Source organism: Coenobita brevimanus, chromosome 102, assembly GCF_032717465.1.
Source record: "Coenobita brevimanus isolate Jiangsu-jjx chromosome 102, ASM3271746v2, whole genome shotgun sequence".
NCBI lineage: Eukaryota > Metazoa > Arthropoda > Malacostraca > Decapoda > Coenobitidae > Coenobita > Coenobita brevimanus.
Window position 1 is genome coordinate 36,395,586 of NC_137055.1, and position 18,162 is coordinate 36,413,747.

Below are 18,162 nucleotides of genomic sequence, written 5' to 3' on the forward strand. Positions count from 1 at the left end.
TTGTGAGTGTAGTACAGTAGTAAATATGACTTGTGGCCAGTGTTACCAAATTGGAATTGCTTTCTCTGAATAATCTCATTCTGTAATTCTACTTTTTCTTTATTGCTTTATGTAATGGTAAGTTTTGGGTTTTATTATATCACTGTCGGTTGGCTAACAGGGTATATTGTGCCAGGTTTTATGTACCATCTCACACGTGGTTTCTGCAAGTGAATGTGTCAAACTGCCGGATGCTAGAGCAGGCAGTCAACCGTGAGACTGGTGAGAGGATGTTCCGATGGTGTGTACGATCGCTAGCTCTCGGTGCCCGGTCCCTGCCCACGTATGTTCCCGATAAACCTGAGGTGGCCAACATTACTGAGGGGGACAGCTATGTGTTCACAGTGACTCGGCCTTATGCTGATGGCTACTACTACCTCCTGGTGGCCACTGAGGGCGAGACCAAACTGGACATCACGGTACACACCAGAGGTACCTCAGATTGCCTTGCATTCACTTTCTCCTTGGCCAGCTCTTTGAGTACAATATTTCAAGCAGACACAATCAAGAGAAAATTGCTGGAGGTCCATTGCTATCCTATCTATCTATCTATATACCTAGACTGCTTCCCCCAAGGATCCCTAGATTCTTATGTTTTCATGTGACTGTGCATTTACCGTCATAAAAATACCTGTACATCCCATGGATAAGGTGCAGAGCTGGGCACCGCAAACGAATATTCACCTGCAAATGCTAATCCACAAACTTAAACCATTACCTTCTGGAACCGCAAATCCACGAACTTCAGTTTCGCAGATGCAAATGCAAACCATTTGTATCCCTTTCAGTACCACATCATCAGTTTCATTTTATTTGGATATCATTAGAGGATTTTATTAAGTTTAGGATGATATTTTTTGTTATGAAGGAGTTATAGATCATCTCTTAGTTATTCATCCACTACATTTATATCTTTATTCACTCTGTTCTGACTAACAGTAGATGACTTTATGAAGTTTGAAAATTTTCTGTAGTACTGAATTTATAGTTAAACTAATATATATATATATATATATATATATATATATATATATATATTGTAAATATTATTATATTATTATACAGTATTAGACTTTTTACCACAAAACAAGGGTAAATCATTCGCTGTTGTAGATAAATGTATTAAATTGTTACACTTCATGGCTTACACTTGACAAAGTGACACACTAGTCCACCTCAGTTCCACAGCTCCAATGTCATTAGTCCTCATTTTTCAGTCACAGCCAGACTTCTCCAACAACTGGGTCAACTCCGTCTTGGGCAGGTCCATGTTGCCGTTCATAAAAACAAACCGCCCAAAGTTCTCAGAGGTTAGGCTGGTGTGTGGGCAGGTTTGCGTTTGCAGAAGTACTTCCGCAAACACATAACCACAATTTTGCATAAAATTTGTCGCAAACGCAAATCCACAAACAAAATCAGACTTCTGCGATTGCGGAATTTGTGGTTTGCAAAAGTGACTACGGAAATGCCCAGCTCTGAGAAGATGTAACTAGCAATGAATATAAGGCAAACTCATGAAAACATAGCTGTCTGTGTGAGGTATACAGAGTCAAAGAGGGTCATCAGAAGTGAGGTTGAGGGAAGCGCTGGTAGAGGAAGATCATTATGTTGCATGGAAGACAACAGTTGAACAGTTTGAAGTATTAGAGACAGATAGACAGACAGAGAGGATGATGATGATGATGAACTAAAATACAGTAAGGTCCCGGGTTACGTCAGAGTTCCGTTCCTGAGACATGACGTAAGCCGATTTTGAACGTAACTCGAGTTTTATACAGTACGTCGTATGATTATGCTTACCGCAATGCATCTTACAGATTTTTCAACCATACATTGCATACTATACATGTAATAATCTTATAACAGGTATGTATAAGAAACATAGTCTTTTGAACTGATGATATTTATTGAATAAAATATAAGTTGTACTAGCTAAGAGTTTTCGTCACAGTACCGCACTCGCTGCGGTAACAGCACTTCTCATCGTCATGGCAGCAGAGTTACGCCACCACTGCCTCACCCACAACTGAGTCTGGCTGCCGCTCCCTCACTCTCTCCCGTCCTTACACACGTGCACACTGCCAACACACATTTTATTCCTATATTCAAGCACTTTTCATACTTCATCATACAATAAAGTTTACTGTAAATTACTGCCGTAAAATATGAAATAACATCATTACCAGCACGATAATGTAAGCATTTCTAACATCAAGTTTGATGGCTTTTTTTTTTTTTCTCACTCGGACAGCAAAATTATTTCAGTGATAAAATGACCGATTACTGTATGGTACTGTAATAAAAGATGCATACTATGTGTCACTACATACCTTCTGACATCAACTTGACTCGTTACTGGGGTTGCGATGTGGAAGGCACAGCATCAGGGGAGTCAGGGACCGGAGCAGGGGAGTCCAGGGCTGAAGCAGGGGAGTCCGGGGCTGAAGCAGGGGAGTCAGGGGCTGAAGATAGGGAGTCAGGGGTTGACGATGAGGATGAGGTAGCAACTGGTGGTGAAGTTGTGGCTCGGTGTTCAGTTCGCTTGAAAAACTGGAGAATTGAAGACTGCTTGGCGGCATATTTCTTTTCGTCATAGATTTGACGATAACAGGACACTGCATCCTTAATTCCCCTGTACACTTTGGCAAACCTCTCTGCATTTGGGTCTTGATCTTCAAATGCAGCCATTGCTTTTTCTAGGAAGTCGAAAGCATTTGCCATTTCCTTAATCTTAAACTGTCTTAGCGGTTCTGCCTCATCACTTTTTTCATCATTTTCCATTTGCTTTCCTAGGTATAGCAAGTCTTCATTACTCAGCTCTTGATCATGTGAATCAACAAGTTCATGTACATCACTCTCGTCTATGTCCAGATTTAAATCGTTTCCAATTTTCACACAGTTGCGCTTGACTTCGTTTATACTGTCTTCATCAAATCCTTTAAAGTCATTTACGAGGTTAGGGCACACTTTTTCCACACTCCGTGCATATTTGTCTCAGTCACTTCAGCCCAACATTCTCCAATATTTTTAACTGCCTTATAGATGTTGAAATCTTTCCAGAATTCTTTGAGTGTTACTTTACCATTTTCTGTTGCTCGTATTGCCTGTCTGAATGTTTTTCTCAGGTAGTAAGCCTTGAAAGCTCTTATTACACCTTGGTCCATGGGTTGTAGGATTGATGTTGTGTTTGGTGGCATAAACACAACTTTTACATTAGGGTGCAACTCTGTCAGGCTCGAAGGATGACCAGGAGCATTATCAATAATGAGAAGAGCTTTGAATGGCAGATTCTTCATAGCACAATACCGTTCAACCTCTGGCACGAAACACTTTGAAAACCAGTCAATGAAAATTGCACTAGTCACCCAAGCCTTTAAATTACTTTTCCAATGAACTGGTAGGCTAGCTTTAAGGATCCCCTTAAGAGCTCTTGGATTTTCGGAGTGGTACACGAGTAGCGGTTTAAGCTTGAAATCGCCTGCACAGTTTCCCCCCAAAAGTAGCGTTAGGCGCTCTTTGGATGCTTTGTGACCTGGCATGGTTTTTTCTTCTTTAGCAATATAGGTTCTGTTAGGCATTCGTTTCCAGTTTAGTCCCGTTTCATCAACATTAAATATAAGTTCTGAATGTAGCCTTCCTTCTCAATCAACTCCTCCAACTCTTTAACGAATGTTTTTGCTGCATCGTCATCTGCACTGGCTGCTTCTCCGAAAATTCTTTTGCTGGTTAGGTTTGCTCGAGCCCTGAAACGAGTAAACCAACCTTTTGATGCCACAAATGTCTCGTTGGTCTCACTTTCCTCACTTTTTTCTTTCTTAAGGTCTTGGTAGAGTGTGCGTGCTTTTTCACAGATTAACTGTTCACTCAGAGGCATGCACCGTTGATTATTGTCCTCAATCCACAGCATTAGCATCCGTTCCATCTCAATCAACAGTCCCGATCTTTGCTTGGTAATCACAGTTGATTGCATGGGAGTTGCACCTTTAACGTGAGTCAAGATACGTTCCTTGTCTTTGAGGATGGTAGCTACGGTAGTACGGCTCATCCCAAGCGCACGCCCGATTGCTGATGCCTTTTCTCCTTTCTCATTACGCTTAATAATATCGACTTTTTCACGTAATGTGATGGTCTTGCGTTTCTTGGAGTCGTTATGGTCACCAGGAAGCTGTCTCTTAGGCATCTTGGAATCAGGATGGCGAAAAACACAAGAAAATGACGGTATCACTGTATCAGGCGGTGGTAGCACTGAGACTGAGAGCGATTGTTGGTAGTTAAGCGTGAGGCGGGAAAACGCCAGAGACATCTCGCGGTACTTAGCAACGCTTCAAAACCCACGCTTTATGTATTTTTTCTTTATTTTCTTATATTTTAAAATTTCCACTCACGGACCGACTGTCGTAACCTTGAATTGACGTAAGTCGATACTGACGTAACCCGGGACCTTACTGTAATTAGAAAACCCCGTAACCCTTTCCGAGCGGCAGGCCTCATAATAAGGCACAATGAAGGTATACATGGTCATGCTGCAAGCCTCATATAGGGCTCAGTTTACATTAGTTATATGATAATGAGTCAGGGGAGGTAAACTACCTTACAAAGAAGCAGCCTAGCAGGGGTTAAACGCTGTATAAAGTAGTATGGAGATGGTTCTGTCCCTAGAAGGAGCAAGGCATCAGAGGTGATCATAGTTTTTGGTGCTTTTCAGAGTGTACAAGCAGTTCATACAAGAAATTAGTGCCCCATGTGCGAGAAGTTGAGGCTACAGAGTACACAGTGTCGTCACAGCAGGAAGTGAGATTTGTGGCCACTGCATCACCAGACAGTTCCACGCTAGTTGTGCATAAGGAACACAACACCCAAGAGGGGCCAACCAGATCCACTCCTGAGAAGCAAACCACACCAATGCACGAAAAAGTTAGCAGGTCACCTCGTGAGGAAACCTTTGAATTACCCCTCTCCAACAAAAGCCAGTCAACTCAGGAGAAAGATAACAAACCAGCCAATGGTGCCTCAAGTGTAGTAACCTGGGAGGAGGTGTGGCCTAACGTGACCCACAAGTCTCCTTTGGTAATGGCACGGATTACCTCTCAGGAGGAGGAAGACATGATGCATGATGTGGATTTCTCTTCTGAGGGACACCGCTGCTACCCCATTCTACCACTGGCTCGCATTAAACATGCCAGTGACTTCACAGATACCTTTCTGATACAGGTTGGTTGGTCTTGTGTATTGTTGTAGGATATATCTATGCAGAGTGTTGCATGTATATGTGGTTTTGGGGTATGATAATGTTGATGAGTAGGTGCCTAAGTTTGAAACAGGATAATGTGATATTGTGGTATCTGCAGTGTATCACGGTATTCATTCATAATCTTGCAGCACTCCAGCACATCAAACATATCAATATGCACTTTTTAAGTCTTTAGTTTTAGACTTAACTCATCTTCAAGTTAAATCTTCTTGCAGCTTAATATTCCTAGTGGGCAGGTGGCTCGTAGGCATCAGTTTGAGTGACACAGTTACCATGCACATGGAATCAGAACGCTCATGTGTTGTTTGATCATGCAATGCTATGTAAGGCATAGGTAGGCACCCTGTGCTTGATTGTTCTGTAAAACGTTTGCCTGGCCACAGTTCTATACTCAAAGTTGGTAATAAAGATTTGACTGTTTCTGTTTTTCACCATACTGGTAGACCCTTCATAATAAGTGGTACAGTGGTGCATAGGATATGATAAAGCCATTCAGCCCAGTGAAAGTATTTTTTTTTTTTTTATATCATGATACCTCCAGACCATTCTCTCAAACTGAAGGAAGAATTTTAATAGTGAAGAGGTTAATGAAGCTCTACTCTGTTGAGTTCGAAAGTTGTCTTCCAAGATTAATTAAAATGTCTGGTAGTAGCAATAATAAGTATAAAAGATGTCATTATAATAAAGGGGATTAAGCCTTCTTAGTAGCTTGCTTTTCAGCCTCCCTCCCTCTCTTACCTCCTGTCTTTTTCTGTGTGCAGGGGCGAGAATGGTACAGCACATGGCTGTCTGTGAAGCGAGGGCCGCCTGTCTTTACTCACCTCACTCTCCTTCCCTTCACTGACATCGGAGGAACCCTCAGTATGAACATCCTTCTTGATGAACTGCTCATGGTAGGCTGCCCATGAAATTTGACAGCCCTACAGTGAGGTGACTAGGTTTTTTGGTCATGTAATTCCACCAAGGGGAGTAGGCTGATCTGCCTTTAACCCCTTCTATCAGAGAGGTGTCCTCAAAAGTCGTTAGATCTTTTGGCATAGCCTGAATAGAACAGTAGATACATGTTGCCTTGCTGCAGTGGCTTGTTGTAATTCTGTCAAACCCCTCTTCAGCCAGACACATCTCACTCTCCTAAACTGGCAGTAACCTGAGTAAAATTAAAAAGACCTCCACTGAGTCATGACTATAAGAGTTCAGTATACTAGGCAGTAGTATATTGGTCTTGGGCCTTACATCTCAAAGATGGTAAGACAGTATAGGATTGGTTGTTATAGTATGTACCCTACTGTTGCATATGAACTGATTGTTTTATATTCTTGTAAATGTGCTGAATTCTTTATTATTCAATTTCATTCACTTGTCAGGTGAATACATTTCACTAACCACTAGCTATATGGATTATTCTGTATATTTATTTCACATATTCTTTCCCCTATTTCTGGATCATACCTCACCTTATATATTAGTGAGAAGTATGACTAAGCTGGTGATATTAATGGTGGTAGTGATGATGGTATTGATGATGGTGACTGTTGACTTTTTTTCCAGAATGCAACCAGGCAGTTGATAAGTGTGGTGGGGTGCGTGAGGAAGGGTCGGCCACCTGATGTAATCCATGGCAGCCTGACGTGTGAAGAGCAGCAGCTCACCCTCAATGTCACTTCACGCTCCAAGACAACTGTGGAGGACCTCATACTCATACCATTCCCAGAGCCAGACACATGGTACCTTGCACTTCAGCTGGTGTGCTATGATGGAGGGTGAGTTGCTTCTGTTTTATTGTGGCTACTAAAAAGAGGTGTTAGAAAGCAAAACATAATGTTGGAGGACTATGTTGATTGTTCTCTTAATTGCTTTTTTGTGATGGTTTAGTGGGTAATTAAGGCTCTCCAGCTGGATTGAGCCTGTGTAGATTTACATCCAAGAGGTGGTTGGGGTTTATTGCTCACATAATGCCACTCAGGGATGAGTGAGGCTGGTCACTCTCATCTTAAATGTCAGGACCAACTTGCCTGGCCCCGGGCCCCTATGCTTCTCATGGGGCAACACAGGATTGGATGATGATAGTGATGATAATCTTAGAGTCTTCCACACCTTGTTTATTGTTTTGAATAGGATGATGATGGTGATGATGATGATGACACTAATAATGAAGACAGCTAGCTGTGGTACTACCTGACACTTTATTCTGCTTTGGAGAGACCTTATAGATTGTGGAATTAGTTGGTATATAATATGATTCTCTTTTCAGTCTTACTGAAACATTGTATATATTAATTCTTTGTTGCACTTCAACAGAGTGCGTGCGACATGCATGGTGAGCCAAGTAATGGTAAGCCTTGATGTGCGAACACAGCCATGTGTGTTTGCCGGTGACAGTCCCTGTGGAGAACATGGCCTCTGCCAAGAGACTCATCGGGGCATGTTCTTCTTTACAAGTTGTGTCAGTATCTAATGTTACATTACCCAAGTTGTGGATTTCCATTTTAACCTAGGGCTTGTCAATAACAGCACACAACAATAATAACCACAGCCAGGAGCAGATGCATAAATTTCACTGAACATGAACTATTAATCTGCAAAATAATCATATAATATTTTTCACTCATAAAGACTCTTCCATTCCTTATAGAATCCATTATCTCATAATCACTTGTGTTGATCACATAACCAATACATAAATGTAATACCAAGCACAAGTGGTTCATGATTGAAGTAATGTTTTAAGGTGTGCATTTGAAGATAATTTCAGAGGATGCAGGTAATAACATTTGTCTGTGAGAAGTACTGTACTGATGTATGTGGGAGTTGTTTGAGACCCAAAGCTTGGTAGCTGAGTTTGCACAACACTGCTAGCCAGGGGAATCAATCACATTCACATTTAAATTCAACATTCTGTTCTATTGGGTAAGCGAAACTTAATGACTGTGGATGGCTGGGTAAGCGAAACTTAATGACTGTGGATGGCTGCTGACCTAGAAGAAAATTGATCTGATTTCAGACCTTAGGGTATAGGTAAAGGTTGGCAACAGAAAGCATATATGGTCAGTAAAAAAACTGCCCATGCTACTTGTTGCCATCAATGAGTGAAAAGGGAGCACACATGTCATGCACAGCCAAAGCCTTCAAAAAATGTAAACATATTACTTGACAGATAATGCTTGTTTCAGATATTAAAGATATCAAAAAGCTTGTAAGAAATTTACGGATTAATTTCTTCTGCCTTGCTGTATCTAACTTTTTATACCATATTCCACAGCCCCCCTGTGTGTGTGTGTGTGTGTGTGTGTTTTATATATGGAAGAATCTGGATATCTCACAAGGCTTAGATTTGAAACCCTAATTTCTTGTATATAATTAATTTGGTTTCTCTTAGTAAAGCCTAGGTGTATTGTAGCCAGCCAACTACTACTGATTGGCCAAGTATGTCATTTTTAACATTTACTACCTTCTGGGATCAAGGTATCAGGATATGGATAAATAGATAGATAAGTAGATAGATGGAACTTTTCCTGTACTTTGAAATGTTGAACCTAGTAGATAAGTTTGCAGTCTTAGGCATATTACTTCAGTAAGAATTTGGACATCATTCTGATTTCCTGTCCTATATTTGGCTATGTGTCAATTTACTTCATAGTTTGGGCTTTGTTATTTTATCTGGCAGTAATTGTTGGGCTTTCATTTTATTTTTTCTTCAGATCGGATCATTTGTGGTTGGTTTTGCATATTTTTATATTATGTATACAGTATTATTGTTTTGTGTTTTTTGTAAAGTTTGGTTTCCTTTCTTTGTTTTCATCCTGGTCCATGTTTTGATCTGTTTTCTTTTTTATCTTAGCCATAATATTTAAGGAAATAAACACCACCCTGCCTATATGCTCATTCTTATACTGTATTATTGATACAGTATCTAATTGTGATGACGTGGTAGGTGTGTCGTGAAGGTTGGCGAGGGTGGGGCTGTGAAGATGGTGATGAAGCACATGGTTGGGCCAGCGTGGTGACTGGTGTGTGCCTCCTCACCCTAAGCAACCTCTTCTTCCTTCCTCCGGCACTGGTCGCACTTCGTCGCAGACTTTACTCACAGGCACTCCTTTTCACCGCCACCATGATCGCCTCCGTCCTCTACCATGCATGCGACAATGAGGTAAGCTAGTACCATCCCTACCACATGATTAAGTTTGTGTAAAATTTCTTGAATCATGAGCTTTTAGTGCCTGGTGATGAAGTTGTTTAAAGCACCAAATGGGAAGAGGACCATATGGTATCTGATCCATGTAATGTTGCCAGGGACATTGACAAGTCACGTACGCTTAAATGATCTGGACTGTCATAGCATAGCCTGAGGCCACAGCGCCATACAAGGTTTAATATTGGACTGGTATGGTAATTTATACCAAACTGCTTCAGTTCATTAGTAGTGAAGTTGAAGAAAACATCACTACAGTAATATCTTAAAGCCAGGTCTTGATCTTCGTCATACAGCAAAATAGGCTACCTAATGTGAGGTCTGTCTTGCTAATTTTGTTGTTGATCGTAAGTGCTGTATGAGAGGAATTTTGAAAACCTACCAGTCAGTATGTACCATACTTGAAGATAATTGTATGTTTTTTGTTCAGAGTGCATTGAATAAGATATAGTCGAAAATGATTGATGTTGGTAGCTTTTGCCCAGCTGTTTATTCTGAAAGCACCAGAAGCTAATTCTAGCAAAGTTTAGATGACAAGCTAAATGTATGCAGGGAACATATCACATTAAGTACAGTTGTCTTCATTGGAATCCTGTGGGAGACCTTGCAATGTGGACAGTAGCCTTAGTGCAAAAAAGGTTGACACAAGCAAGCATGGAATACTGCCTTTTATAAGCTGTGTGTGTGTGTGTGTGTGTATGTGAATGTATAGCCTGCCAACTCTTCCATGAAATAAATGTTGCTTAGCCAGATTGAAGAGAGAGTATTTTTTTCTTATGCTGTATGTGGTATACTGTAGGCTTTGTGTTTCCAGATAATCTCTTTACATAAAAGGGTATTACTGAGTATTGATGCTAAATTTGTTATCTTCACTTCTCATTGCAGTTTTGTGTATACATTACTTCTTCCTTTTTTAAGTCAAAGAGGTCATTCATAAGCTGAATAAATGGTTTGGTGGTTGCTAGAGGAAAAAGAAATAAAAGGTCTTGTTATTGTGAAGAAGTTTTATATATCAATTTGTATGTCTTGGGCATTGGTTTTACTTTTGCTTTTAGGGCCATGGTCTGGATCTCCCCATTTTATGTGATACTGGGAAATTAGGGAATGGTGGTAATACTGATGATGAAAATTAGTATGATCATCAGGTAAAATTGGTACTATTTTTTTTTTTTCTTAAGCCTGCTTTCATGTTCACCATTTCTTAATTCTGGATCCTACCCACCCTATTCATTAGTAAGAAACAGGGTTAGAATGATGATGATAACTACTCGTATCTCTAGTCTATCCATCCATCCATCCATCATCCAATCTTATGTTGTCCCATGAGGAGCATAGGAGCCCGGGTCTAGGCAAGTTGGCCCTGACATTTAAGATGAGAGTGACCAGCCTCACTCATCCCTGAGTGGCATTACTTGAGCAATAAAGCCCAGCCACCCCTTGGATATAAACCTTCACCGGCTCAGTCTGATTGGAGCGCCATAATTACCCACTAAACCACCAGGCGCCATAACTTGGTTATATGGTTACCACCCAGCATAGTAAACTGTTTCCTTGTGTACAGGAAACCATTTGGCATGTCACTCAGTGCAGAGTCACCCATAGGCAGAAGGAAGGGGAAAGAATAAGGAAAGAAAAACGGAAGAGGGAGTGTAAAGTCATCCATAGGCAGAAGGAAGTGGAAAGAATGAAGAAAAGAAAGACAGAAGAGGAAGGAAGGACGAGCACTACATCGAGTGAGTGGAAAGTGAGCACCCCCACCTCCCTGCAGTCAGAATATACACAACTGGAATAATAATATTCCTAATTGCCCACTGAAAGGAGAGAATTATTATCTAAAAAAATAAATAAAAATAAAGGCCTCCAACTCCAAAAACAACTCCCAACCTCTCTCCCAGGGATGACTGACATTAATCCTGTAAGGGGTGGCCACAAACAAATCACCTCCATGTCACCCAGTCCTCTGCCATGTCACTGCCCTGCTCCCAGCTCACATCCCCCTCTCTCATTTACTTCACCACTTCATCCCCCCATCTCATCTTTGGCCTACCCTCCCTCTCCCCCCCCCCCTCCACCTCACTCACATACACTTTCCTCGTTAGTCTCTCGCTCTCTATGCTCTCCTTATGGCCAAATTACCTCAATGTATTTTTTCCTAATGCTTTCTGTCACATGCACATCCACACCACAGTGCTTCTTCACATCCTCATTTGTCAGTCTATCTCTATGCTTCTCTAAAAAAACTCATTTCCACTGCTCACACTCTTGACTTCTGTCCCTCCAACAAGGTCCAAGTCTCACTTCCATTCGTTAGAATTGGTATAACAATTATCATGCGGCGACCTTTTTACTTCCATGCTCACCTCCTTATTTCTTATCACTGCATTCCATGAACCAGCAACATTTCTTCCTTGTTGTACCCTTTTAAGTGCTTCATCCTCCAATCTTCCATCCTTACTCATCACACTACCCAAGTACTTATAGGCACTCACATTTTCCATATCCTCATCAACCAGCCTCACTGTACATGCAGTGACTTCATTTCTCTCGAAGACCATAACTTTATTTTTCCCTACATTCACCTCTAGATTCCGTTTCTTACACACACTCCCAAACTCATTCACCAAGCCTTGCAGTTTCCTTTTGTCTTTTTTTTAAATAATACAGTATCATCAGCAAACAGCAGTACAGGGAGTTTCCAAATGCTGCCCTCACTCATAAGGGATGCTCCAACATCCACTGCTCCATCTTGTATCACTTTTATAACCCCATCCATATACAGATTGAACATCCATTGAGACATGACACATCCCAGTTTCAGTCCAACACTCAAATAAAAAAATTCACTCAATTCACTATCAACCCACACTGCAGCCTTAGCCCCCACGTACATACTCTTCATGGCATTCATCAACTTCCCGTCTACTCCATATATTCTTAATACTTTCCACAATCCTTGTCTATCTACCCTGTCATATGCTTTCTCCAGATCCATGAAGGCCGCATACAACGTCTTTCTCTTCTCTTGAAACTTTTCCACTAAAGGCCCAAGAATGAATATCTGATCTACACAACTTCTTCCCTTCCTAAAACCTCCCTGATCTTCACCAACTATATAATTCTTCTGTTATTTCTCTTACTGTCTATAAGTATCCTACCATACACTTTTCCTATTACACTAAGAAGACTAATTCCCCATTGATTACCACACACTTCCTTTTCCCCTTTTCCTTTGTACAGGGAAATTATTATACTGTACCTAACTTCCAATCCTCTTAGACTCGACCTTCCTCCCAGGCCAAATTGCACATCTTCCATGTCCATTCTACTACCATCTCTCCCCCATGCTTCAGTATTTTACCACACAATCCATCTATTCCTGGGGCTTTCCCCATTTTGACTTTCTTCATTGGTTCCACTACTTCCATCCTACTGATTTCTTCCTCTCTTTTCATCTCCCTCCTCCTCCCAGCCATTCCCTAGCCACTTGTCCTCGCATCACTTTCATTCTCTTTGTTTAACAGTTCATGAAAGTGTTCTCTCCATCTGCTCACTTCTTCCTTCTCCACTTGCAGTCTACCATTTTTATCTTTCACTCCCTGACTAACTTCTTTATCGCCCTGTCTTACTCCTTTTACTTCATTCCAGAACATTTTCTCACTTTACCTCCATTTTACACTCAAATTCCTTCCAAATTCCTCATCCACTGTCTTCTTTCTCTCTCTTACTAATCGTTTCACCTCTCTCTTCCTCTCTACATATAACTCTTCCGTCTCTCAACTTCTTCCCACTTCTGCTTCCCATCCATCCACTATATGCTTGCTTCTTTTGTGCCACAGCTTGTCTCACCTCTTTGTTCTGCCATGCTCTTCCCTGCATCCCCTTTCATCTTCTCTTCACCCCACACACCACCTCACATGCTGCACAGATTTCTTCTGTGAATATCTTGCACTCCCCTTCCACCTCCCCCATCTGCTCCTAGTCATATTTACTCAGTTGCTTCTCCACTTCTCTCTTATATTCTACCGTTTTTCCATCCTCCTGCAACATTTCAACCCTCCTTGTATGGACAACTTTTTCCCGTCCCTCCCTCCTTCTATTCAACCATTGCATTTGAACTGAGTACAGTTATTATATATCAGCTACGAGAGTGACATACTCTGTGACGAAATACAGAATGCTCCAGTTGACAGACTTCTTTACACTGCTTGACTGCTTGTGTTCTGGGTGATGTTGGTGGGTTTGGGAGGTGTAGGATGTGATTACTTACCATGCATCCACGCTCTGCATCTTTTGCTATTTCTGGATCCTACTTACCCCGTTTATTAGTAAGAAATAGGATTGGAATGATGTTGGTGGTAATGATGATCAAAAAACAACCTAACAAACATCATATACAGGTGGTGTCGTACTGTGTGACAAAATACGAGGTGCTGCAGTTCACGGACTTCTTCTTTTCGCTGCTGTGTTTCTGGGTGACAGTGGTGGGTCTGGGTGGTGTGGGGTGTGAGTACCGGCCGGCTCTCCACACACTTGGAGTTATAGTCATCGCTCCAGCTGTCCAGTACAGTCGCACTGCCCTTGCCTCATTCACATTACCCATGGCCATTGCTGCAGCCATCCCGGTTAGATCTGCTATTCTCGTTTCATTTTCCTTCAGTATATTGATGCTTTATTTAATTGGTTCAAACCTCTGCCTACCAACATCCTTAATTCCCTAAATAACTTCCCTTTGGAATTTTTATCTGCAGTCTGGTTTCCCCCCAAACTTCAGCCCACAACAGTTTTTTTGTGAATTGACACCTGTAGAGTGGTTTATGGATTTTTTTGTCCTATTTTTCTTTTCTTTTTTTCTTGACTCTTCATCTGGTAAAAAGAAAAAAGATTCATTCAACCAAGAGGAGACCGTACATAGCAAGAGGGTTAACGGTTTCTTATCCCTTCACTACAAAGGCCTGTAATAAGCAGCATGAAATTACCTGGTTATACCAAGAATAAGATATAGACAGACATCATCTTACTGAAGGAATTTGTATTCTTAGAGGTGCAATATTATGCTTATTTTATGTCTGATATCTGTTAAAAAGTGTACTTGATATCTGTAAAAAAGTGAACTGTATCTTACTGAAGGAATTAGTATTCTTAGAGGTACAGTATTGTGTTTATTTTATGTCTGATATCTGTTAAAAAGTGAACTGTATCAGAGTCATTAATAAAGTCATAGTTAATTTTGATTGTAGACTGCCATATGCTAGTGTTCTACCTAGTAAAGTGCATGCCCTCGCCTCCACACCACAGCTGTGTCATGTATTGTACCGGCGGTGGTGGAAGGGGTCATGGCCAGCACTTGAACCCCGGCAAATCCTTTGTCGTGCTATTGGTCTCACTCTGGCCCTCATCGGTCTCATAATGTTTGCACTGCTACAAACCAAGGATAACTACAGGGTAAGAGGAATGTTTAGTTTGTGTTGTACTTCATGTTATGTATAGGTCATCCCCGCTGTAACGATAGGATGTGTTTGGGAAAACCCACCACTGAGCCGGGGTATCATTATATGGGGACGTTATAACGTAGAAAGAACAGGGATGCATTTGAGGAGCCTTGGGATTTCCCCCTCCAGCCAAGTCCAAAATCCACCCAAATGAGTCCAAAAACAAGTTTCTAGCTCACCTATACCCCCCAGATAGCTTTGAAACAAGCTGAACTAAGCCTAAAAGCTTGCTTATAGCATACCTGAAGCCAAAAATAAAATATGAAAATCACCAATAATAAGTCTGGAAAAAATCAAACTTTGTAAGCTGTACCCCAAAATGACAGCGTTCACCCCACTTATGATGAAAATACATTAATCTAAGTCAAAAAACAGTTTATATATCTAAATAAAATAAAAATTTGTTTAAAAAACAAAACCCATCACATAACCAGGGAAGGGTGTTAACTTTTTTACATAACTGTGGCGGGGTAACGCATAAAGGGGCATCATGTAACGGAGTATACTTACAGGGTGGTGCAAAAGTAGGTTGACATTTATCATTCCAACACAAAAGACACACTTTTAGTCTTGTAAGTGTTCAAAGTGTCCACCCTCACCATTGACACATTCCTAGAGTGTCAGCCACACTGTGACACACATAAGAGTTTTACATACCGTAACATAAGACTTTTGCAAACATAATCAAACATAATAATGTCAGCCTACTTTTGCACCACCCTGTATATACTGTATACAGTCATGACCCGGTATATGATCGTCTAGTATATGAGAGATCACTATAATGATCAGTGAAAACTAATATTGTATACAGTAGTACTCAGGGTTGGAAAAAAATCTGAATTTTGTATTAAAATTAAAATCAGTTTTTTTTTTTTTTTTTTTTTTTTTTTTTTTTTTTAATCAGATTTTTATTACAATCAATTTTTTTTACTTTTTAAAAATTTTCCAGTTCATTATTCACATTTCACTTTTTATAAAAGTTTGGGAATAGTTGCCAGCTAGTGCTTACGTTAAAAAGATGTACTGTATTAGTAAAACCACAGTAACCAATTAAATACAGTACTGGTACACCAAATTAAGTGATGTAATAATGACGAATAATACAGGCTGAGTACAAAATACCGTTATCAGAGACATATATAAATATAAAGAATGACAAGAAGTATATTCACTCACTAAGTATACCAAGCTGACATTCCCACTGAGTGAGAAGCTCTGGGACAAGTTCAGTACAAGTCATATCTGAATGGCGAGGAATATGTCCTGGAACCTCCAGTGTGTTGTAAGTTTGTTTATTTGTCTGTAACTTTTTAGGTAAAAGTGATAGATAGTATGCATATTATTATATTTAAAATAAAAATATTTTCATTTTAATCAGTGATTTTTTTTCTCTGCTTATAATTGCTTATCCAGCCCTGGTAGTACAGTACCCAGCTTCGGGTTAACAATAGCAAAAATCACGTACAATTTTGCAATGGCTGCACGTGATGATCCTGTGTGCACACAATTCCACTGCACAAGCCAAAGAGTCATATGGTTTAGCCAAGATATACCACCCCATGCCTACATGTGTGTCAAAACACCATCACTGTCACAAAATAACAGTGCAAGTGCATGACAAATAGTGCAATGTGCAATATTAAGTGGAGAGAGAATTTTTTTGTGTGAAATGCTGAAACTTGTGACATGGGAAACACTGTATTGCTGTCCTGCCGCCTCACTGCATCATTCTCCTGCCACCTCTTCATATTGCTTCCTACCAGCCACACCACTATGCTTCCCCTTAGCCTCACTGCTTTGTTCTCATTGTTCATCACCTCCTTTGACGTGGAGTGTTCGTCCAGGCCCTCCAGCTGTCCTCCAGTCTTGGGGAAGGGGACCCTTGGTGCACAGACTGGCCAGTGACATACCTCAGGCTGGTGGTAGAAATGTTTTTTGGAATTTTAGGTTACATGGCCCTTGACTCCAACCTATCCATCTTGAACCCATGTTAGATCAGTATCGATTTACGATTTATTGGTGTGCAATCAGTTTTGCTTGACGTAACCCAATCATAAATCGAGTCGTGACTGTACGTTCAGTTCCTGTATTGTACCGTATATACAGTACAGTATGTGCATATCTATCCACCCATTTGTTTAGTAGAAAATAGATTCAGGATGCCTATGACAATGCTCTCCAAAGGTTGTTCTCTTAATTTATACTTCCTTTTTGTGTGAACAGTACGTGCACAGCAGCTGGCACATGGTGATTGCCTTGTCCCTGGTCTTCCTGCTTCCGTCCCGGCCCCCCGCACCTCCACCAGCCTCGGGCCAGCCTCTTGCACACTCACCCTCCTTGGCCAGTGATGATGCTGAGCTGATAGATGTCGGGGAGGCCACAGTCGACTACACCACGTCTTCTCCTGTCTTCCATGTCACGTCTGATGTTGATTTCCTTCTCACAGATAATGAAGAGGAGTCCCAAACTTCAGATAAAGAGGATGAGTAGTGAGGTCTTAGGTCTTGTGATCTTAGGAGGGTTTCTAGTGCCTTTTTATATTAATATTATTATTATTTTTATTACTATTATTGTTATTATTATTATTATTATTATTGTTATTATAATTATTATTATTATTTTTATTATTATTATTTTTATTTAATGTGCTTGTTCTGTCTTGATATTCTCTTATGTATTTTTTTTGCCTTTTTCTTACTGACAGTTTGCACAAATAACACACAAGAAAATATTAACCTCTTATATGTAGAAATAAACTGGTAGGATAGAGGTGCTGGGGAGCCTCCTAACCTGACAGAAATATGGCCTTGATTCTCTCTCATCTTGCACACACACTCATTCCACTATTTTTCTATTTAAGCATGGCATTGTCAAAGATTTCCGTCTCTTTAAGAGATGTGGGTGACAAATGGCACACTCACCTTTCTCGCCCATTCCCTCATTCCACTATATTTTCTAATATATTAATGGTATTTACAAGCATAGTCTCACTGGCAACTGTAAACAGCACAAAAGTGTATGAAGGTGGATGTTTTCAGACTCCTTGTATAGTACAGAACTAAAGCATTTGCAGTGTGCACATCATAGTTTTATACAGCTTTATAAAGACATACTGATTCTATATTGCTGGTAACTAAGACTAGAGATATATGTTTGATATTACAGTACATCATATACAGTGACTAGTAATG

The 18,162-nt window shown here is 40.5% G+C and overlaps 1 protein-coding gene across 1 annotated transcript in view; it reads left to right on the forward strand.

The window, feature by feature from the left end:
• Nucleotides 1–17,461, forward strand: part of LOC145415360 (post-GPI attachment to proteins factor 6-like) — a 42,869-nt gene extending 25,408 nt beyond the window's left edge. The window contains exons 6-15 of the mRNA XM_080284647.1: nt 176–471; nt 4,745–4,875; nt 5,011–5,250; nt 6,052–6,183; nt 6,839–7,050; nt 7,589–7,733; nt 9,222–9,437; nt 13,877–14,101; nt 14,775–14,921; nt 17,195–17,461. Of these exons, the coding sequence (XP_080140773.1) occupies nt 176–471; nt 4,745–4,875; nt 5,011–5,250; nt 6,052–6,183; nt 6,839–7,050; nt 7,589–7,733; nt 9,222–9,437; nt 13,877–14,101; nt 14,775–14,921; nt 17,195–17,461 (2,011 nt within the window). The remainder of the gene's footprint in view (nt 1–175; nt 472–4,744; nt 4,876–5,010; nt 5,251–6,051; nt 6,184–6,838; nt 7,051–7,588; nt 7,734–9,221; nt 9,438–13,876; nt 14,102–14,774; nt 14,922–17,194) is intronic.
• Nucleotides 17,462–18,162: the final 701 nt, after the last annotated feature.